The 23,888-nt window shown below is 36.1% G+C and overlaps 1 protein-coding gene across 10 annotated transcripts in view; it reads right to left on the reverse strand.

The window, feature by feature from the left end:
• The window catches only part of EXOC6B (exocyst complex component 6B), a 735,227-nt gene that overhangs the window by 300,284 nt on the left and 411,055 nt on the right, over positions 1 to 23,888 (reverse strand). For all 10 annotated transcript variants that reach the window (XM_055089243.1, XM_024133527.3, XM_055089241.1 and 7 more), the window contains 2 exons: positions 20,280 to 20,414; positions 5,240 to 5,419 (listed from right to left, as the gene is read on the reverse strand). In XM_055089243.1, the coding sequence (XP_054945218.1) occupies positions 5,240 to 5,419; positions 20,280 to 20,414 (315 nt within the window). The remainder of the gene's footprint in view (positions 1 to 5,239; positions 5,420 to 20,279; positions 20,415 to 23,888) is intronic.

A 23,888-nucleotide genomic window follows, 5' to 3' on the forward strand; every position in this document is an offset into this window, starting at 1 on the left:
GAAAAGACAACCCTCAGAATGGGAGAAAATATTTGCAAATGAAGCAACTGACAAAGGATTAATCTCCAAAATTTACAAGCAGTTCATGCAGCTCAATATCAAAAAAACAAACAACCCAATCCAAAAATGGGCAGAAGACCTAAATAGACATTTCTCCAAAGAAGATATACATATTCCCAACAAACACATGAAAGAATGCTCAACACCATTAATCATTAGAGAAATGCAAATCAAAACTACAATGAGATATCACCTCACATCAGTCAGAATGGCTGTCATCAAAACATCTACAAACAATAAATGCTGGAGAGGGTGTGGATAAAAGGAAACCCTCTTGCACTGTTGGTGGGAATGTAAATTGATACAGCCACAATGGAGAACAGTATGGAGGTTCCTTAAAAAACTAAAAACAGAACTACCATACGACCCAGCAATCCCACTACTGGGCATATACCTGAGAAAACCATAATTCAGAAAGAGTCATGTACCAGTGTTCACTGCAGCTCAATTTACAATAGCCAGGACATGGAAGCAACCTAAGTGTCCATCGACAGATGAATGGATAAAAAAGATATGGCACATGTCATAGAGAGTGAAGTAAGTTAGAAAGAGAAAAACAAATACTGTATGCTAACACATATTATATGGAATCTAAAAAAAAAAAAAAAAAAGATCATGAAGAACCTAGGGGCAAGACAGGAATAAACACGCAGACCTACTAGAGAATGGACTTGAAGACATGGCGAAGGGGAAGTGGAAGCTGGGACAAAGTGGGAGAGTGGCATGGATATATATACACTACCAAATGTAAAGCCGATAGCTAGTGGGAAGCAGCTGCATAGCACAGGGAAATCAACTTGGTGCTTTGTGACCCCCTAGAGGGGTGGGATAGGGAGGGTGGGAGGGAGGGAGACGCAAGAGTGAAGAGATATGGGGATATATGTATATGTATAGCTGATTCACCTTGTTATACAGCAGAAACTAACACACCATTGTAAAGCAATTATACTCCAATAAAGATGTTTAAAAAATTAAATTAAATTACATTTTAAAAAGGTAAACCAAAGGTACATTACAACTGCAACCCAAGCTCAACCCCGATCAATCCATGATTGGATTAAGATGATAAGGCTCAAACCACAACCCACCCACTCATTCTAGCTACTTAGTAAGGGAAAGGATGAACTGATTCTGGTGGCAGGTGATATCATTTGGAACCTCTACATATTTTAAAAACAATGTCTAATATGTACCAAAAAATGGTAGGAAGAGATAGTACCATATGACTGAAAACAACAACAAAAAAACCAAAAAGCCAAAACCTCAGAAACAAATCGAATCAGTATGTAGGTGAACTACACATAGGCATTAATAAATGTCTTTAAAAGAACTGTAGAGGAGGAGGATCAGGATAGTGGATTAAGAGGACATGGAGCTCACATCTCCCCAAGAACACATCAAAATACATCTACATGTCGAACAATTCTCACTGAAAACTAACTGGAAACTGGCAGAAGGAATCCGGTACAAACAAGGCTGTAAGAAAGATACAGGTAATCAGGCAGGATGGGAAGAAAGTGCTCGGGTTGGGCCCTGTGTTCCTGGGAGGTGACTCAGAGTAACAGGAAGAATACATGGGTGGACACCTGCCCTGGGGAGTGAGTGGTGAGAGCCACAGATTGGACGCCCAAGTCTGGGGTCCTGTGCAGGAGAGACAAGCCTCCTTGGCTGGTTGGGGGACCACTGGGACTAACGGGGGCAGTGGGAAGCCTGAACGCTGCTCATGAAGAGCACAGGAGTGCCGAGTTGCCCTCAAGGCAGGGTGGAAAGAGTTCTGCTCTAGTGGCTGCCAGGTTTCCCACAACCACCTCAGTGCATCCCTCAGCCTGAGCCGAGCCAATGCACCAGTGCTGCTCACTCGATGTTGCCTCAGGGCATTAAATCTGGGGTGGTCATGACCAGGGAGAAAACTCGATCTTGGGATGCAGAGACAAACTGGTCTTTGGGCGGAGCCTGGGTGGGATTGGGGTAATTGTTAGTGCTTACTCAAGCAGAACATCACAAGCAGCCCAAATCTCTGATGGCAGCACTCGAGCATAGCTCAACTCCTGATACTGAAAGTCCGTATAGACAACAACAGCTCTATAGTGTGGTTCCACAACAGGGCAGGGGCAGCAGGGATAGGGGCTGTGATCAGCTGTGAGGGAAACAATTGTGGGAACCTATACAGGCAGCGTATCAGAGACAGCTTGAACCTCTGTCTGCAGTCAACACAGGCCAAGAGACCCCATGGACCCAACTTACTTCAGCACTTCCCGCCACTTGGGCAAGGCTCACAGTGTGGAAGAAGGGGGAAACACACAGTTAAAGGGAACAGAGCTGGTCCAGGCCAGACCCTCAGGGCTTCTGCTCCAGGAATTTGGGATCAGACCCCACCCCTCATAGGGTGGTCATGGCCATTGAGCAGAGGGGAAGTCCCACTTCACACCTGGTGGCAGCTCTAGCTCCTCCATCTCTAGCCCCACTCTCTTCCAAGCTGATAGCTCCAGCACATCCTGAGGAAAGATATGACTTGTTTCCACACCAAATCCAGCTCTCCCACCAAAGGCACTGGGCACACATAGGGATGCTGCCACATAAGAACACCCCTTCAAGACCACAATAGGTAACTGTTTCACCTAAACTCATAGAAACAGAGAAAGTTAAGCAAAATGCAATGGCAGAAGAACTGTTCTCAATTGAAAGAGCAAGAAAAAACAGCTGAAAAAATAATGAAACATAAATAAATAATTTACCTGAAGAAGAATTCAAACCATTGGTTATAAAAAATGTTAACTGAATTAGGGGAAAGAATCTATCTACACACTAATAACTTTAATAAGAAACTAGAAAATATTTTAAAAGACCCAATCAGAAATGAAGAATTCAACAGCTGAAAGTAAAAGCACACTACGAGGAATGAATAGCAAACTAAGTGATACAGAAGAATGCATAAGTGATCTGGTAGAATAATGTAAATCACTCAATCAGAACAGCAAAAGAAAAGAGCAAATTGTAAAAAATGAAAACATCTAGGAGTTCTCTGGTATATGCTACTAAAGAAAATCAACAAAACCACAAGGGAAGAAACAAAGAGAAGAAAAAATGAACAGAGAAGAACTACATGAACAAGCAGAAAACAAGCTACAAAATGGCAATAAGTATATACCTATTAATAATTACTTTAAATATCAATGGACAAATGCTCCCTCAAAGGACATAGGGTGGCTGATTAAATGAAAAAACAAGACCCTTCTATATGTTGCCTAAGAAACTCACATACACAAAGAAGGTGAGGAAATGAAAAAAGATATTTTATGCAAATGGGAACAATAAGAAAGCCGGGGTAACAATACTCGCTTCAGACAAAATAGACTTTCAAACAAAGGCTATCACAAAAGACAAAGAAGGGCATTATATGATGATAAGGGGATCAATACAAGACAAGGATATTACACTCATTAGTATGTACACCCAATACAGGGGGACCTAAATATATAAAGCAAATATTCACAGACATAAAGGGAGAAATTGACAATAATACCATAACAATAGGGAACTTTCACACCTCACTTACATCAATGAACATATGATCCAGACAGAAAATCACTCATACAACAGTGGTCTTAAATGACACACTTGAACAGTTAAACTTCAAAGATATCTACAGGACATTTCATCCAAAAACAGCAGAATACACATTCCTTTCAAGTGCACGTGGAACATTCTCCAGGACAGATCACACGCTGGGCCACAAAATAAGGCTGAACAAATTTAAGGAGATAGATATTATATCAAGCATTTTCCCCCACTACAGTGGTATAAAATTAGAACTCAATTACAGGAAGAAAAATGGGAAAAGCATGAACATGTGGAGACTAAACAACATGCTACTAAAAAACCAACTGTTCAATGAAGAAATCAAAGAGGAAATCAGAAAATACGTTGAGACAAAGGAAAAAGGAAACACAACACACCAAAATCTATGAGATGCAGCAAAAGCAGTTCTAAGGGGGAAGTTTATAGCAATACAGGCCTTCCTCAAGAAATAAGTAAAACCTCAAATAAAGTACCTAACCAACCACTTAAAGAAATTAGAAAAAGACAAACAAAGGCCAAAGTCATCAGAAGGAAGGGAATAAAGATTAGAGAGGAAATAAAATGAGATCAAGAAACAATAGAAAAGAGGGAAAGAGGGAGGGGCAAGACAGGAGAAAGGGATGGGCTTCCCTGGTGGTGCAGTGGATGAGAGTCCGCCTGTTGATGCAGGGGACATGGGTTCGTGCCGTGGTCTGGGAAGATCCCACATGCCGCAGAGCGGCTCGGCCCGTGAGCCATGACCGCTGAGCCTGCGCATCCGGAGCCTGTGCTCCACAATGGGAGAGGCCACAGCAGTGAGAGGCCCACGTACCGCCAAAAAAAAAAAAAAAGAGGTACAAAACTCCTATGTATAAAATAGATAAGCAACAAGGATATATCATATAGCACACGGAATTATAGCCATTATCTCATAATAACTTTTAATGGAGTAAAATCTGTAAAAATACTGAATCACTATGCTATATACCTGAAACTAATATAATATTGTAACTTTTTTTTTTGGCTGCACTGTGAGGCATTCGGGATTTTAGTTCCCCGATGAGGGATTGAACCCATGTCCCCTGAATTGGGAGCACAGAGTCGTAACCATTGGACTGCCAGGGAAGTCCCTAATATAATATTGTAAATCAACTATACTTCAATTTTTAGAAGTCTGTGATAAATATGCTCAAGAAAATAGAGAACAGATAGACAAACTGGAAAAAGGATGGAGAATTTCACCAGAGAATTTGAGGATATAAAAAAATTTAAATGGATGTTCTAGAATTAAAAAATACATATCTAAAATTCTAACTCCTAATTTTCTATTCTACTTCTACCAAGGCATTCATTATGTGTTTGTACTAATTACCTTGAAGTTAGGAGGGATATAAGTAGACATAATATTAGGAACCATTTCCAGAAAAAACAAAATGCAAATGCCAATGAATAAATGAGAAAGAGGTCTTTAAATCCTGTTAAGGGATGATAATTATAGTGTGAGCTTTTATATCCACAGCTTCCTGGCTAGTTAAAGCAGAAACAAACATATTTCACCAATCTAGATTTTAAGAAACCTTTTTTCTATATGATGGACAAAGTAAAAGCAATGGTCACTTACAGGAAGGTGTGTGAAGACAGCAAAGGTGCTACGTAGAAAGGCAATGAGGTCTACTAGGTAATCACTAGCTTTGTTGCCCAATTCTCCAGTCATCCAGTCATAGTCAGCCAGCTGTAGAAACTGGTCAATCTTCTGGTTTAAGTTGGTATAAATCTCTTCTTCAGCTGCATGTCTGGCATCCTGTGAAATATGAAATTTGAATAATCATTCAAAATTCCAGTATAAGCAAAGCAGAAATCTCTGCTTGGAGACATCTCAAACTAAGTAACATAATTGAGAATATCAAGTAACATCACAGTCTCCATTAATTTTTCTTGTTTTCAAAAGCTCAGTAGAGTCCTTTCTATCTTGTATCTGCAAGACAAATTATTATATTGATTCACCAAATAGAGAAACTGCCTTCACTGCCCTCAGCTATCTGCATCTTTTGTACCTTCTTACCTATGTTCAAAACTACACTCATTCTCAGGATCCTATTCTCTTTCTTCTCTTCTGGGATTCCAAGAACCTCCCTTCCTGCAGTATCAACCTGTTATTGTTGCTAGTCTCTTCACTTTGCTTATTGTAAGTATCCTGAAGTTTCTAATTTAATGCTGTATGTTCCCCCTAGTTACTATCCTACCTTTCTAGATTCTTTATAATCGTTTCTTCAAAGATTGGCACACATTTCCTAAAATATGCTCTAATTAACAATAGTCCTGAAAAATGCTCAAATGACAGCAAAAAAGTTCCTAGATCAATTAAGTCTGAGAAACCCAGTTTAAAAGAGTCTTGATTTACACTGGCATATAAAAGGCTCTAAGAAGTGTTATGGGACTAAAGCTTCAAGAAAAACATTTTTAGGACAAAACAGTCTATGCTGCAATCTAACAATCCATCAACATGGATTGGTCCAGGGTAATCCATGACCACCAGGCTACCATATCCAATAACCATTTTTCAGTCTGATCTTACCCTCTTCTCTGTTGGCTTTCAGGACATAGTTTTACTTTTACTTTTCTGGCCTCTAATCCTCTCACTTTCGCTGGATGATTTCATCACCTCCTATGGCTTCCATTATATCTGTCCAAACCCTTTCTTGTTAAAGACCCATATTTCTGATTGTTTCCTGCATTATGGCTCACAGAAACTTTGAATACTGTAAGTCCAGGACGAGAATAATCATAATTCCCACTCTTCACCTGTTCATTTCAGGCCAAGGCAGAGATTTAAGCAACATGTTGGATTCCATTCATTCCTTCATAGTCACGGTGTCCTATAAATTCTAACACTCAAATTTTACTCGAACTCATACCCTCCTCTCCATTTTCACCTTTTTAATGGCTGCATAATTTTACAGGTATTTACATACTATAATATAGGCATTGACTATGTTTACTTATATGAACACAGTTCTAAGAGCATTTCTCTGCTTACATATTTACTTACTTGTATGATAATTTAATACTGTCCTTGAATTCTTATTTTACTAAGTATTCTTTTAATTAATAAACATTATTTTCTAGAAATCTGGGCTTAAAGAAAAATTGAGCAGAAAGTACAGAGCATTTGCAGATACTGCCTGCCATCCCCCTCCCACTGTTTCCCCTATTTAAAAAACCTTGCATTAGTGTGGAACATTTGTTACAATAGATGAACCAATATGGATATTTTATTATTAACTAAAGTTCACAGTTTGCATCAGGGTTTACTATTTGTGTTATACAGTTCCATGGGTACTTACAAATGGATAATGTCATGTATTCACTATTACAGAATCGTACAGAATAGTTTTCTTGCCATAAAAATCCACTCTATCCATCCCTCCTCCCTTGCTCATCCCCCAAATCCTGGAAACAAACCATCTTTTTACTTTCTCCAGAACTTTGCCTTTCTACAATGTCTTATACTGGGAACCATGTATGTAGCTGATTGGCTTATTTTACTTAGCAATGTGCAGTTAATTTTCGTCCATGTCTTTCTATGGCTTGATAGTTCATTCCTTTTCATCACTGAATAATATTCCATTGTCAGGATGTATCATAGTTTGTTTATCCGTTTACCTATTGAAGGACATCTTGATAGATTCTGAGTGTAGTCAATTTTGAATAATGCTGCTGTAATGATTTATGTGTAAGTTTTTATTTTTTTTTTTGTGGTACGCGGGCCTCACACTGTTGTGGCCTCTCCCTTTGCGGAGCACAGGCTCCGGACCGCAGGCTCAGCGGCCATGGCTCACGGGCCTAGACACTCCGTGCGGAGCACAGGCTCCGGACGCGCAGGCTCAGCGGCCATGGCTCACGGGCCCAGCCGCTCCGCGGCATGTGGGATCCTCCCAGACCGGGGCGCGAACCCGGTTCCCCTGCATCGGCAGGCGGACGCGCAACCACTGCGCCACCAGGGAAGCCCTATGTGTAAGTTTTTGTGTAGCTTAACATTTCAATTCACTTGGATAGTTTACCAAGAAGCATGACTGGTGAATTGCATGGGAAGACTATTTCTGTTTAGCCTTGTAAGAAACTAGCAAATTGTCTTCCAAAATAACATTACCATTTTGTATTAGCACCAGCAATGAATGAGAGCTGCTATTGCTCCAGCATTTGTTGTCAGTGTTTTCAGTTTTAGCCTTTTAAAGAGTTGTACAATGGTATCTCACTGTTGTTTTAACTTATAACTCCCTCTCCACCCTTTGGTGTGGTATCTATTTGGATCTTTTGCCCATTTTTAAAGTGAACCCACATTAAACCCACTTTTAATTTTCTTATTGTTGACTTTTACCCATTCTTTGTATATTTTGGATATAAGTCCTTTATTAGATATGCATTTTACAAACATTTTCTCCTTCTTTTCATTCTTTTAAGTGTCTTTTCTACAGCAGAAGTTTTTCATTTTAATGAAGTCCATCTTATCAGTATTTTCTTTGATGGATCATGTTCTGGTTGTTGTACCTTAAGTCATAGCCAAACCCAAGGTTACCAACATTTTCCCTTATGTTATCTTCTAAGAGTTTTATAGTGCTGTGTTTCACATGTAAGTCTGTGATCCCTTTTGAGTTAATTTTTTTAAACATCTTTATTGGAGTATAATTGCTTTACAATGGTATGTTCGTTTCTGCTTTACAACAAAGTGAATCAGTTATACATTTGCATTTCTCTAATTAGTGATGTTGAGCATCCTTTCATGTGTTTGTTGGCAATCTGTATATCTTCTTTGGAGAAATGTCTATTTAGGTCTTCTGCCCATTTTTGGATTGGGTTGTTTGTTTGTTATTGAGCTGCATGAGTTGCTTATAAATTTTGGAGATTAATCCTTTGTCAGTCGCTTCATTTACAACTATTTTCTCCCATTCTGAGGGTTGTCTTTTGGTCTTATTTATGGTATCCTTTGCTATGGAAAAGCTTTTAAGTTTCATTAGGTCCCATTTGTTTGTTTTTGTTTTTATTTCCATTTCTCTAGGAGGAGGGTCAAAAAGGATCTTACTGTGATTTATGTCATAGAGTGTTCTGCCTATGTTCTCCTCTAAGAGTTTGATAGTGTCTGGCCTTGAGTTAATTTTTAACTCAATTAACTCAAATGTTTTTGAGTTTAACTCAAACTCAAATTTTTAACTCAATTTTAAAGTGTAACATCTGTGTCTAGGTTCATTTTTTTTTTTCCTTTTTGCAGGTGGATGTCTAGTTGTTTCAACATTTATTGAAAACACTTTCATTTCTCCATTAAACTGAGTTTACTGCATGTCAACAATCAGTTGACTATATTTGCGAGAGTCTATTTCTGGGCGCCTATGTTGTTCCCTTGACCTAATTATCTTTTTTTTTTTTTTTTTTTTTTTTTTTTTTTGCCAATACCACACTGTCTTGATTACTGTAGCTTTATAGTAAGTCTTGAAGTCAGGTAGTGTCAGTTCTCCAACATTGTTCTTCTCCATCAATATTGTGTTGACTATTCTGGGTGTTTTGCCTCTCCATATAAACTTTGGAAACAATATATCAATATCCACAAAATGAGTTGCTGGAATTTGGACTGGAACTGAATCTTTAGATTAAGTTGAAAAGAACTGATATCTTGATAAAATATTGAATCATCTTATCCATGAATACGGAACATATCTCCACTTATTTATTTATATTTTTTGTGGTACGCGGGCCTCTCACTGTTGTGGCCTCTCCCGTTGCAGAGCACAGGCTCTGGACGCACAGGCTCAGCGGCCATGGCTCACGGGCCCAGCCGCTCCGCAGCATGTGGGATCTTCCTGGACCGGGGTATGAACCCATGTCCCCTGCATCGGCAGGCGGATTCTCAACCACTGCGCCACCAGGGAAGCCCTCCACTTATTTAGAGCTTACTTCTTTGATTACTTTTTATCAGAGTTTTACAGGTTTTTTCACATAGATCTTGTTTATCTTGTTAGATTCATACCTATTTCTCTTTTTTCAATGTTAATGTAAATAGCATTATGTTTTTAATTACAAATTCCAGTTATTTGTTACTGGTATAATGAGAAAGCAAATAACTTTTGTATATCAATTTTATATGCTGAACCTTGCTACATTCATTTATTACTTCCAGCAGTCTTTTTGTTATTGTTAATTCTTTCATATTTTCTACTTAGACAATCATATCGTCTGTAAACTAAGTCAGTTTTATTTCTATCTTCCCAGTCTGTAAATCTTTTATTTCATGGCTTACTGAATGTTGAATAAGAGTGGTATAAAAGGACATCCTGGCCTTTTTCATGATTTTAGCAGGAAAGTTTCTAGTTTCTCACTATCAGGTATGATGTTATTTGTAGGACTTTTGTAGATGTTCTTTACCAAGTTGAGGACGATCCCCTTCTATTATAGTTAGCTGAGAGGTTTTTATCATGAATAGGTGTTGGATTTTGTCAAATGCATTTTCTATATCTATTAATATGATTCTATAATTGTTCTTCTTTAGCCCATTAATGTGATGAATTACAATACTTGATTTTTGATGTTTAATAAGTCTTGCAGACCCACTTGGTGGTAGTGTATAATTGTGATACATTGTTGGATTCAATTTCATAATATTTTGTTGAGGACTCTGCATCTAAGTTCATGAGAAATATTAGTCTGTAGTTTTCCTTTCCCGCGATGTCTGGCTGGTATTACGGTAATGCTAGCCTCATAGAGTGAGTTACATAGTATTCTCTCTGCTTCTATTTCCTGGAAAATATTATAGAGAAGTGGTGAAATTTCATCCTTAAATATTAGGTAGAATTTCTTTCAGCTTAATTAGTGTATAACTGACAAGTTGTAAGATATTTAAAATGAAAAACATAATGACTAAATATAGGTATATACTGCAAAAGGATTCCCCACATCAAGTTAATTAACACAGTTATCACCTCACATATTTACTTTTTTTGTTGTTTTGTTTTGGTGAGAACATTGGAGTTCTACTCTCTTAGCAGTTATCATTTATATAATAGTGTAATCAACTATAGTCACATTGTTATATACTAGATGCTCAGACTATTCATCTTACAATTGAAAGTTTGTACCCTTTTATCAACCTCTATTTCTTCACCCTCCCAGCCCTGGCAATAATGTTTCTACTCTCTGTTTCTAAGAGTTCAACTTCTTTTGTTAGATTCCACATATAAATGATACCATGAAGTATTTGTCTATCTGGTCTATTTCATTTTGCATAATGTCTTCTAGGTTCATCCATGATTTTGCAACTGATCAGGATTATCTTCTTTTTTTAATGGATGAATAATATTCCACTGTGTGTATGGGGTGTGTGTGTGTGTGTGTGTGTGTGTGTGTGTGCATAATTTAGCTATTCATCCATTAATAGACACTTAGATTGTTTCCATATCTTGACTATTTTGATTAACGCTGTAATGAATGCAAAAGTATACATAACTCTTCAAGATATTGATTCCTTTGAATATACATCCAGAAGTAGAATTGCTGGATCATATGGTAGTTCTATTTTTAATTTCTTGAGGAACCTCCTTACTGTTTTCCATAGTGGCTGTACCAGCTTACATTCCCACCAACAGTACACAAGGGTTCCCTTTTCTCCACATCCTTGCCAGCATTTGTTATCTCTTGTGTCTTTTTTTTAATAGAAGTATAGTCGATTTACAATGTTAAGTTAGTTTCTGGTGTACAGCAAAGTACAGCTATACATATATTTTATACACACACACACACACACACACATATATTATTTTCCATTATGGTTTATTACAAGATATTGAATATAGTTCCCTGTGCTATACAGTACGACTTTTTTATTTATCTATTTTATATATAGTAGTTTGTATCTGCTAATCCCAAACTACTAATTTATCCTTCTCCCATCCCCTTTCCCCCTTGGTAACGATAAGTTTGTTTCCTATGTCTGTGGGTCTACTTCTGTTTTGTAAATAAGTTCATTTGTATCATATTTTGGATTCCACATATAAGTGATATATGGCATTTGTCTTTCTCTGCCTGATTTACTTTATTTACTAGTATGATAACCTCTAGCTCCATCCATGTTGCTGCAAATGGCATTATTTCATTCTTTTTTTATGGCTGAGTAGTATTCTATTGTATATATATACCACATCTTCTTTAACCATTGATCTGTTGATGGACATTTAGGTTACTTCCATGTCTTGGCTATTGTAAATAGTGCACTATGAACACTGGGGTGCATGTATATTTTCAAATTAGAATTTTCTCTGGATATATACCCTATCTCTTATCTTTTTGATGATACCACTCTAACGTGTAAGGTAATATCTCATTGTAGTTTTGATTTGCATTTCCTTAAAGATTTGTGATGTTGAACATCTTTTCATTTACATGTTGCTCACTTTTATGTCTTCTTTGGAAAAATGTCTATTCAGTTCCTCTGCCCATTTTTTAATCAGATTGTTTCTTTGCTATTGAGTTGTATGAGTTCTTTGTATTTTTTGGATATTAACCCCTTACCAGATACATGATTTGCAAATATTTTCTCCAATTCCATTGGTTGCTTTTTCATTCTGTTGATGGTTTCTTTGCTGTACAGAAAGTTTTGAGTCTGATGAATTCCCACTTGTTTATTCTTGATTTTATTGCCTTCGCTTTTGGTGTCAACTCCAAAAAATCACCTCCAAGACCAATGTCAAAGAAGTTACCCCCTATGTTTTCTTCTAGGAGTGTTATAGATTCAGTCTTATATTCAGGTCTCTAATCCATTTTGAGTTGATTTGTGTCTATGGTGTAAGACAGAGAACCAGTTTCATTCTTTTGCATGTGGCTGTCCAGTTTCACCAAAACCACTTATTCAAGAAACTATCCTTTCCTCATTGTATATTCTTGGCCCCTTTGTCATAAATTAATCGACCATACATGTATAGGCTTATTTCTGGGATCTCCAATCTGTTCCAATTATCTATTTGTCTGTTTGTAGGCCAATACCATACTGTTTTCATTACGATAGCTTTATAATATAATTTGAAATCAGGAAGTATGTTGTTTCCAGCTTTGTTCTTTCTCAAGATTGCTTTGGATTTTCAGAGTCTTTTGTGGTTCCATACAAATTTTAATATTTTTTTCAATTTCTGTAAAAAGAAGTAACATTCTGATAGGGATTGCATGGAATCTGAAGTTCACTTTGCGTAACTTGGACGTTTTAACAATATTAATTCTTCCAATTAATGAACATTGACTATCTTTCCATTTACTTTTGTCTTGTTCAACTTCTTTCAACTGGGCCTGGTGTTTTATATTTTCGAAAGCCATTAATTATTGATTCAATTTCTTCAACAGATATAAGACTATTTAGATTATTACTACTTGTGTGAGTTTTGGTAAATTGTGTCTTTGAAAAAATTGGTTCGATTTATGTAGGCTGTTAATTTGTGGATATAGAGTTCCTCATAATATGCCCTTATTAATCTTTTAATGTCCATGGAATCAGTAGTGATGGCCCCTTTTTCATTTACGATATTAGTAATTTGTGTCTTTTCTCTTTTATTATTGGTCAGCCTAACTCAAAGTTTATCAATTTTATTGATCTTTCTAAAAACCCATGTTTGGTTTCATTGGTTTTCTCCTTTGCTTTTCTGTTTTCAATTATTTCTGCTCTAATTTTTCTTTTTTTTTGATTATTTTGGATTTAATTTGCTCTTCTTTCCCTAGTTTCCTAAGGTAGAAGCTTAGATTACTGATCGTGAAATTTCTTTTGGAATTTATGCAATTAATGCTATAAATTTCCCTATAAGCAGTGCTTTCACTGATGCCACAAATTTTAGTAAGTTATACTTTATTTTAATTTAGTACTGTTTAATTTCTCTTGAAACTTTTTCTTTTACCCAAGTGTTTTTCTGAAGTGTGCTGATTAATCTCCAAATATTTGGGGATTTTCTAGCTATCTTTCTGTTATTTATTTCCAGGGTTTAATTCCATTTGGTCTGAGAGCAAGCTTTATGTGATTTGTATTCTTCAAAATTTTTTAAGATATGCTTTAATACTCAAAACATGGTCTGTCTTGGTGAATGTTCTTATGACCTTGAGAAGAATATGTATTACGCTGTTGTTAGATGAAGTATTCTATAAATGTCAATTTGATCTAGCTGATTGATAGGACCATTCAGTTCAACAATATCCTTACTAATTTTCTGCCTCCTGGATCTGTCAATTACTGATAGAGGGGTTTACTAAGAGATTTTATCAGGAAGAGATGTGGCCTTACATAAAATACCTTTTTAGTATCTTTTTAAATACTCATGCATTTTTTTCTCACCTGATCTATTACAGTAGTGAATAATTTTAAACAACTTTCTAATACTAATTATCCTTGCATTCTTAACATTACTTTATCCCTGCTTTCTATGCACTTCTGGATTTTGTTTCATATTTTATTATTTATGATTTTTACATCAATATTTGTCTTTAATTGTTCAGGGATTTTATGGTTTCTCTAGTTTTCTTTTTAAACTTAATTTCAGCTACTATACATTTTTCCATAGTTTTAACACATTTATTAAATCTAATGACTTTCATAAAGAGCCTGGCACACCTGAGGGAATCATGAGTTTAGTAAATATTGGCTAACCTCATTTTATGACCAAATCTCTCTTTTTCTGTTGCTCTAATATTTATTTCATCAATTGTTATTATCTTTGTTTTTTACATCTTTATTGGAGTATAATTTCTTTACAATGGTGTGTTAGTTTCTGCTTTACAACAAAGTGAATCAGCTGTACATATACATATATCCCCATATCTCCTCCCTCGCATCTCCCTCCCACCCTCCCTATACCACCCCTCAAGGTGGACACAAAGCTCTGAGCTGATCTCCCTGTGCTATGCGGGTGCTTCCCACTAGCTATCTATTTTACATTTGGTAGTGTATATATGTCCGTGCCACTCTCTCACTTCATCCCAGCTTACCCTTCCCCCTCCCCATGTCCTCAAGTCCATTCTCTACGTCTGCATCTTTATTCCTGTCCTGCCCCTAGGGTCTTCAGAACCTTTTTTTTTTTTTTAAGTTTTTGTATCATTGTTATGTTGACTTCACAAAAATTAACTGAGATATTTTCCATTTTTCTCTATGGTATGGAGTAGTTTAAATTATACAGAAATTATCTGTTTCATGAAAGCCTGAATGAATTCACTGGTAAAATCATGTGAATCTTCCCCAGTTTTAAGAAGTCTTTAATAACTTTCTCATTTTTTTCATAGTTATGTCAATTTTCTTTATCTTCTTTTCTTTTTTTAATATTTATTTAGTTGGTTGCACTGGGTCTTAGTTGCAGCACGTGGGCTCCTTAGTTGTGGTTCATGGCTCCTTAGTTGTGGCTCACTGGCTCCTTAGTTGCAGCACACAGGCTCCTTAGTTGTGGCATGCAAACCCTTAGTTGTGGTATGCACCTGGGATCTAGTTCCCTGACCAGGGATTGAACCCAGGCCCCCTGCATCGGGAGTGCCGAGTTTTATCCACTGTGCCACCAGGGAAGTCCTCTTTATCTTCTTGAATCACTTTTTAAATCACATATTTTCCTATAGACCATCAAATTTATTAGCACAGTTATACAAAGTAGTCTCGGTATTTCATTTCCTCTGATTATGAATTTCAAGTAATTGTGATTTATTTCTTCCTTCCTTTCTCCTTCCTTTCCTGCATTCCATCCTTTTTTCATTCCTTTCTTCCTTCCTTCTAATTAGGGAAAGTAAATGATTATTTTTAAAATTGCAACACACCTTTGCTTGAAGTCTCTCAAAGACTTTAGTAGGATAAAGTCCAAATTATCTATCATTATATAACAAAGTGCTTCACAATTGATATTTACCTACTTCTCTATGTCATTGCTACCCTTATTCTACACCAAAGAATTATGATTTTATTTCATTATTTCATCTTTTTACATGAAGTTGCCTCACCTAAAAATGTCCCTTACTCCCTCCTCATCCTTTCTCCACCTGGACACCTCCTGCTGCTCCCAAGATACTCCTGCTGGACACCTCCTACTGGACCTTTTCTGGTAAGTCCTCCCTGAAGGTCTCACAGCTGAGATAAGTACCACTCACCTCTTCTTCTAGACCTGTCAATGTTGATTTCCCTTGGAGCTCAATCCTCACACCCTTTCCCTATCTATATTAAATTCCCAGAAGAAAGCCAGATCCATGGCATAAAATACCATCTTTACACTTATGAATTCTAAATTTTTATGTCCAGCTATGACTTTATCCTGTTAATTTAATCTCTATGATAAATGACTAATAAATACCTCAAGCTTAATATGCGAAAAATGGAAATCTTGATTCTACTGCCACTCCCCAAAACTGTTATTTTCTCACTGTTCCCCATCTTAGTTAATTCAGTTTGCTTAGTTTAAGTATCTTGGAATTATTCTTGACTCCATTCTTTCTCTTATAATCTCATACCTAATCTAGCAATAAAACTTGCCATCTCTATCTTCAAAAATATTTCTTACCACTTCCAACCTTACCACTGTAGTCCAAGTGACCATTATCTCTTACCTAGACTACTGCAATGACCTTCAAATTGGATTCTCTTCTTCCACTCTTACTGACCTATAGTATATTTTCCACATAGCAACTAGGGTTCCCCATCATAAATCAGGTTATCACCACCATTTCCAGTCTTCTAATGACCTCATATTTCATTTCAAAATAAAATAAAAAGTATTTATTGGGGCCTACAAGTCCAGAAATCATATGACTCCTGACGATCTTGTCTCTTACCACCCTTACCAATGATAAATACATCACTGCCAGACTGATCCCCTTGCATACTGATCACCTTGAATACACCAATACCTTCTACCATATTGTTACCTCTGACTGGACTGCTTATCTATCAGAAATCCAAGTGATTCAATTTCTTACTTCATTCAGTTCATTTATTTTTCTTCCTAGCTCTTACCACTACCTGAGATTATGTTAAATTTTGTGTTTGTGTATCATCTATCACCCTCACTAGAATATAAGTTGTGTAAAGTCAGGAGACTGGTTTATTGCCTGGTATGTAGCAGATGCTTTATAAAAAATTGGAGAATCAGTGAGAGATTTAATGTATTTATTATATTATTCCAGCATTTTTTGCACAGTTCTTTATAGAACTTACAGTGTCTGTCTTCCCCATAGATTATAGACTCTAAATCCAAGAACTAAGTATTTTCTCTTCCATATTTTATAGTAGGTACACAAGCAATATTTGTGATGGGGTAAATTAATAAATACCTTCATTCTATTTTGTAAGTGAGGGAATTCTTATAAACAAGGAAAGCTAAGGATACCAGCTTCATTAGGTCACATATGGTAGAAACAAGAAGGAACTCTGCAAGAAAATACCTTGAAGACTTTCTGATTGTTTTTGCCCCTTTTTCAGCATTAAGGTTTCCATCTGCAAGTGAAAGTTTTCTGGAAACAGTAGCTTAGGAAAATACACAATATGTAGCTGTTATAATTGCCATGTTTATACTGAGTTCTGGGTTAGATGGTTTGAAACAGTCCTGGTAAAAATAAACTTTCAATGTGTTTTAAGCAATCAGTGTTTTCAATAAGCACTGTCAACATGACCTTTAGTGGTCTCCAGAACTTCTCCTTTACTAAGTATTTAACTGGCTGCTCAACCTCTATGGCTTCCTGTCTGCCTTTAATTTTCCCTCAGCAATTTTAATGCTGGAACAACAAAATACACAAGCCACCCTTTGGGAGGATTTCTGACCATAATTTAAAAGCCCTTGAAATAAGAAAATTGAGATGGATTAGGGGAAGAATAGCAGTACATATTACATATTCCCCATAGGATAAACAAGTATAAATGAACATCACATTCTAACTCTCTAACTCCTATTTTCTATTGAACACTTAACTATAAGTGTCTCCCTCATTTTCTTTCCTAGAGAAATTTTGGCTTCCACATGTAGAAATCACGTAGAAATATTTTGATAAAATTATTACCCATGCTCCATAATAATGCTAATATTGAGTACTTATAATTCCTATTAAACTATCTAAGGAAGGTCATCCTGAAATTCTTAAAGCTCTTGGCATTTTTTTTTTTTTTTTTTTTTTTTTTTGTCCCTCAGCTGTGGCCTCTCCCGTTGCGGAGCACAGGCTCCGGACGCACAGGCCCAGTGGCCATGGCTCACGGGCCCAGCCGCTCCGCGGCACGTGGGATCCTCCCAGACCGGGGCGCGAACCCGGTTCCCCTGCATCGGCAGGCGGACGCGCAACCACTGCGCCACCAGGGAAGCCTTGTCATATTTTCATACTAATAATTGGGGCCTCTTTATGAAATAAGTCTTTCCTTCACTAAAAGTGTATCAGTATTACTACAAGGAGACATCATTGAAAAGTTTACAAGTAAAGAGAGCAACATAATATCATGCAAAATTAATTCTGTTGTAAGTAATTTTATAGGGAATTTGAAACAACCCATGGTCACATCATGAATGTGTAACTCATCTAGCAGCTAACCTAATCATAAACATAAAGAATATCTTGTTGTTACACATCTCACTTTTTCCATTTTTTCAGCTTCACTGAGGTGCAACTGAAAACAAAATTATAAGACATTTAAAATACATATTGTGGTGATTTGATATAAAAATATATTGTGAAAGGATTTCTTTTCTATCATCTAGTTATTTAACACATTCATCACCTCACATATTTATCATTTTTTTAGTAAGAACATTTAAGTTCTATCCTCTTAGCAAATATTATACAATACAGTATTATCAACTATAGAAACCATGTTTTACATTAGATTCTCAGACCTTATTCCTCTTATAGCTGAAAGTCTGTACCCCTTTTACCAACTTCTCTCTATTGCCAAACCCACTCTCCCAGTACCTGGCAACCACTTTTCTACTGTTTATATGAGTTTGATTTTTTTTTAAAGATTCAAATGGCAGGATTTCCTCATTTTTCATCACTGAATAATATTCATATATACATCTATATACACACATACACACATATATATGGATACATATATGGAGAAAATGTATATAACATTTTCTTTATCCATTTATCTGTTGATGGACACTTAGGTTGTTTCCATATCTTGGCTATTATGATTAATTCTGCAGTGAACATGGAAGTATACATAACTCTTCAAGATAATGATTTCAATCCCTTTCAATACACACTCAGAAGCAGAACTGCCAGATCACACAGTAGTTCTATTTTTAATTTCTTGAGGAAGCTCCATACTGTTTTCCATAGTGGCTATACCAGCTTACATTCCCACTAACAGTGTACAAGGTTCCCTTTTCTCCACATCCTTGCCAGTATATGTTATCTCTTGTATTTTTGATGATAGCCATTCTAACATGTGTTTATCTCAGGTATTATCTCACTGCAGTTTTGGCTTGCTTTTATTGAAAAGACTATCCTGTCCTCATTGTATATTCTTGGCCCCTTTGTCATAAATTAATTGACAATATATGCATGGATTTATTACTGGGTTCTCCAATCTGTTCCACTGATCTGTATGTATGCCAATACCATACCGTTTTGATTACTATAGCTTTATAATATAATTTGAAACCAGGAAGTGTGATGCTTCTAGCTTTGTTCTCTCTCAAGATTGCATTGGCCAGGATCTTTCATATTTTTTTTCTTGGAACAGAAAAAAGAGCAGATCATACCAACAATTTTTATATGTCATAAAATATAATAAGCAATATGAATCAAATTGGATTTCTTCTCTTAAATCCATTCTCAAGGGAAGGTACCAATAAATAGGGAAAGAGAACAAAATGATCGAAAAAAGGAGATACCATAAGCATAAATCATGATTTCAACTCTATCGCTTCATATCTAATTAACAACTTCTAGATTTCAAAAGGGTGACATAGATTTGTTTCAGAACTAAAATAATCAAACAATAACAATGATAACAAACTCCCAAAGCATACATGTTGGCCATTATGTCAGAATCTACCATTTTAGTTTAAGATATTGCCCTGTTACTCTTTCTGCTTTATATTTATTTAAAGCTCATATGGCAATATAAATGAGTTTCCTAAGGGTCTTTACTCTCCAGAAACTCATCTACCATCACTTATTCTTTTGCTCTATAAGAGTGTCATTTTTTCCATTTAATCCAACACTGCATCAAAACTAGTCCTGTGGCCTTGTAAGAGGATTATAAAATTGCTAACTACAATAGCAAGGGACAGAAATTCCTCACTAAAATGTAAAGTTAAAAGAAAAAAAAACTGGACCCAGGACACAGAAAAGAGAGGATAGCTAAATTAAAATTTTTAAATTGCTGTTGATTTCAGCTGCAACCACTCTTTTCTAAACCATATTTAAAAATACTTGACTGTCAGGTGGTCAACTGAGGAAATAGTCATTTTCATGAACGAAATATAAGGAAGATTTAGTGGACACAGCTGTAGACCATTTTTAGTTTAAACACCCCAAAATTAGCATTGGTATTTGTTTTTCTAAGGAAATCATAAGGACTTATTCTGAAGACCATGTATGACTTATGGGAGAAACAAAGCCGTGTTAGATAGAATGCCCCAGCACACAAGAAGCACTTCTACAGTAATGTAGGGCTTTCTCACCTTAAAAGTCGTGGTGCCATAAAGCTTTGTGGTGTGGACTGTCTCTGGAAGCACATTAGTGATATTGGTGATGAATTCTTCCAAGTACTTACAGGATTTCTCCAAGTGTGTTGTATTGATAATAATCTGGACAAGCTGGAAAATAACAAGAACATGTAAGAGTAATTTGACTATTCACCCTAGGATGAATGGCTCAATATGAATCTGATGGTACAAGAAAAACAAAAGGCATAATGGCAGAGGCCATCTGTATTCTATAAAAAGTTAATGTTAGAGCACAGGCTTAAGTATCACTTCCTCTGTGAAGACTTCCCAAAGCATCTTGTATTTCCCCCTAATATAGGAGCAATTGTCACTATTTTAAACCTGTTTTCTTCTGTTCAAAATAAAGACTAGACTAAGGTCAAAAACTGATAGTGTTTAGCATAGTACCTGGCAATAAATAATTGCCAAATGCATGAAATAAGTGAACTCCAATTAAAAGAACAAGAATGACTGAAATGTCAAGAAGTTTCAAAATTAGGCATGATGAACACAGGAATGTTGGAACAGGTTGCAGTATATTAACAAACTGCATTAGTTTGTGAAAGAAAAAAACATGAGCACTGAAGTCAGAGAAACCAGGGAGCAACTACTTACAAAATTATTGATATTGAGAAAGTTACTTAACTTCTCTAAGCCTTTTTCTTTACACATAAAATGTTAATAATAATTTCTAAATCACAGAATTATTATGAAAATTAAATATTCTTTAGTTAACACTATTTTCCTTTTCTTACAGAGTAGATCCTTAAACAAGGCAGTACTGTTAAGATAAAAAGTCATCTATAAATTACTTTGAGAGGAGGATAAGGAAGAATACTACTGTCTGTAAACAATTAAAGTCTGTAAAGCACTGAACAATTCATTTTCTTAGATAGTCCTCCCAGCAACCTGAAGAAGCAAGTTGAGTGGGCATAATTATTACTTCCATTCTATTATAAGAGAAAAAAGAAAAAATGAACTGATTTACTCTAGATCATGTAACATTAAAACTGGGATTCAAATCCAAGTAATCAACCTTCAAGTTATGGACCTCATTCAGATTCAACGGAGAAACTAAACCCTTTACAGACAAGCAAAAGTTAAGAGAATTCAGCACCACCAAACCAGCTTTACAACAAACGCTAAAGGAACTTATCTAGGCAGGAAACAAAAGAGACGGAAAAGACCTACAAAAACAAACCCCAAACAACTAAGAAAATGGTAACAGGAACATTCATATCGATAATTACCTTCAATGTCAATGGATTAAATGCTACAACCAACAGACACACACTGGCTGAATGGATAAAAAAACAAAACCTATACATATGCTGTCTACAAGAGACCCACTTCAGACCTAGGGACACATACAGACTGAAAGGGAAGGGATGGAAAAAGATATTCCATGCAAATGGAAATCGTAAGAAAGCTGGAGTAGCAATTCTCATATCAGACAAAATAGAGCTTAAAATAAAGACTATTACAAGAGACAAAGAAGGACACTACAAAATGATCAAGGTATCAATCCAAGAAGAAAATATAATAATTGTAAATATTAATGTACCCAACATAGGAGCACCTCAATACATAAGGCAAATGCTAACAGACATAAAAGGGGAAATCAACAGTAACACAGTAATAGCAGGGGGCTATAACACCCCACTGTCACCAATGGACAGATCAACCAAAATGAAAATAAATAAGGAAACACAAGCTTTAAATAACATTAAACAAGTGGACCTAATTGATACTTATATGACATTCCATCCCAAAACAACAGAATACACTTTTTTCTCAAGTGCTCATGGAACATTCTCCAGGATAGATCATATCTTGGGTCACAAATCAAGCCTTGGTAAATTTAAGAAAATTGAAATCATATCAGGTATCTTTTGCGACCAGAGCACTATGAGACTGGATATCAATTACAGGAAAAAATCTGTAAAGAATACAAACACATGGAGGCTAAACAATACACGATTTAATAACCAAGAGATCACTGAAGAAATAAAAGAGGAAATCAAAAAAATACCTAGAAACAAATGACAATGAAAACACGACAACTCCAAACCTACGGGATGCAGCAAAAGCAGTTCTAAGAGGGAAGTTTATAGCAATACAATCCTACCGCAAAAAACAAGAAACATCACAAATAAACAAGCTAACCTTACACCTAAAGCAGTTAGAGAAAGAAGAACAAAAAAACTCCCAAAGTTAGCAGAAGGAAAGAAATCATAAAGGTCAGAGTCACAAATCAAGCCTTGGTAAATTTAAGAAAATTGAAATCATATCAGGTATCTTTTGCGACCAGAGCACTATGAGACTGGATATCAATTACAGGAAAAAATCTGTAAAGAATACAAACACATGGAGGCTAAACAATACACGATTTAATAACCAAGAGATCACTGAAGAAATAAAAGAGGAAATCAAAAAAATACCTAGAAACAAATGACAATGAAAACACGACAACTCCAGACACTGCAGAAATACAAAGGATCATGAGAGATTACTGCAAGCAACTATAAGCTAATAAAATGGACAATCTGGAAGAAATGGACAAATTCTTAGAACAGCACAACATTCCAAGACTGAACCAGGAAGAAACAGAAAATATAAACAGAGCAATCATAAGCACTGAAATTGAAACTGTGATGAAAGATCTTCCAACAAACAAAAGCCCAGGACCAGATGGCTTCACAGGCGAATTCTACCAAACATTTAGAGAAGAGCTAACACCTATCCTTCTCAATCTCTTCCAAAATAGAGCAGAGGGAGGAACATGCTGAAACTCATTCTACAAGCCCACCATCACCCTGATACCAAAACCAGACAAAGATGTCACAAAAAAAGAAAACTGCAGGCCAATAACAATGATGAACATACATGCAAAAATCCTCAACAAAATACTAGCAAACAGAATCCAACAACACATTAAAAGGATCCTACACCATGATCAAGTGGGCTTATCCCAGGAATGCAAGGATTCTTCAATATACGCAAATTAATCAATGTGATAAAACATATTAACAAATTGAAGGAGAAAAACCATATGATCATCTCAATAGATGCAGAAAAAGCTTTTGACAAAATTCAACACCCATTTATGATAAAAAAAAAAAAACTCTCTAGAGAGTGGCATAGAGGGAACCGACCTCAACATAATAAAGACCATATATGACAAAACCACACCCGACATCATTCTGAATGGTGAAAAGCTGAAAGCATTTCCTCTAAGATCAGGAACAAGACAAGGTTGCCCACTCTCACCACTATTATTCAACACAGTTTTGGAAGTTTTAGCCACAGCAATCAGAGAAGAAAAAGAAACAAAAGGAATCCAAAATAGAAAAGAAGTAAAACGTCACTGTTTGCAGATGACATGGTATTATACACAGAGAATCCTAAAGATGCAACCCAGAAGACCACTAGAGCTAATCAATGAATTTGGTAGAGTAGCAGGATACAAAATTAATGCACAGAAACCTCTTGCTTTCCTATACACCAATGATGAAAAATCTGAAAGAGAAATTAAGGAAACACTCCCATTAACCACTGCAACAAAAAGAATAAAATACCTAGGAA

Source organism: Physeter macrocephalus, chromosome 12 (genome assembly GCF_002837175.3).
Source record: "Physeter macrocephalus isolate SW-GA chromosome 12, ASM283717v5, whole genome shotgun sequence".
In the NCBI taxonomy this organism is placed as follows: domain Eukaryota; kingdom Metazoa; phylum Chordata; class Mammalia; order Artiodactyla; family Physeteridae; genus Physeter; species Physeter macrocephalus.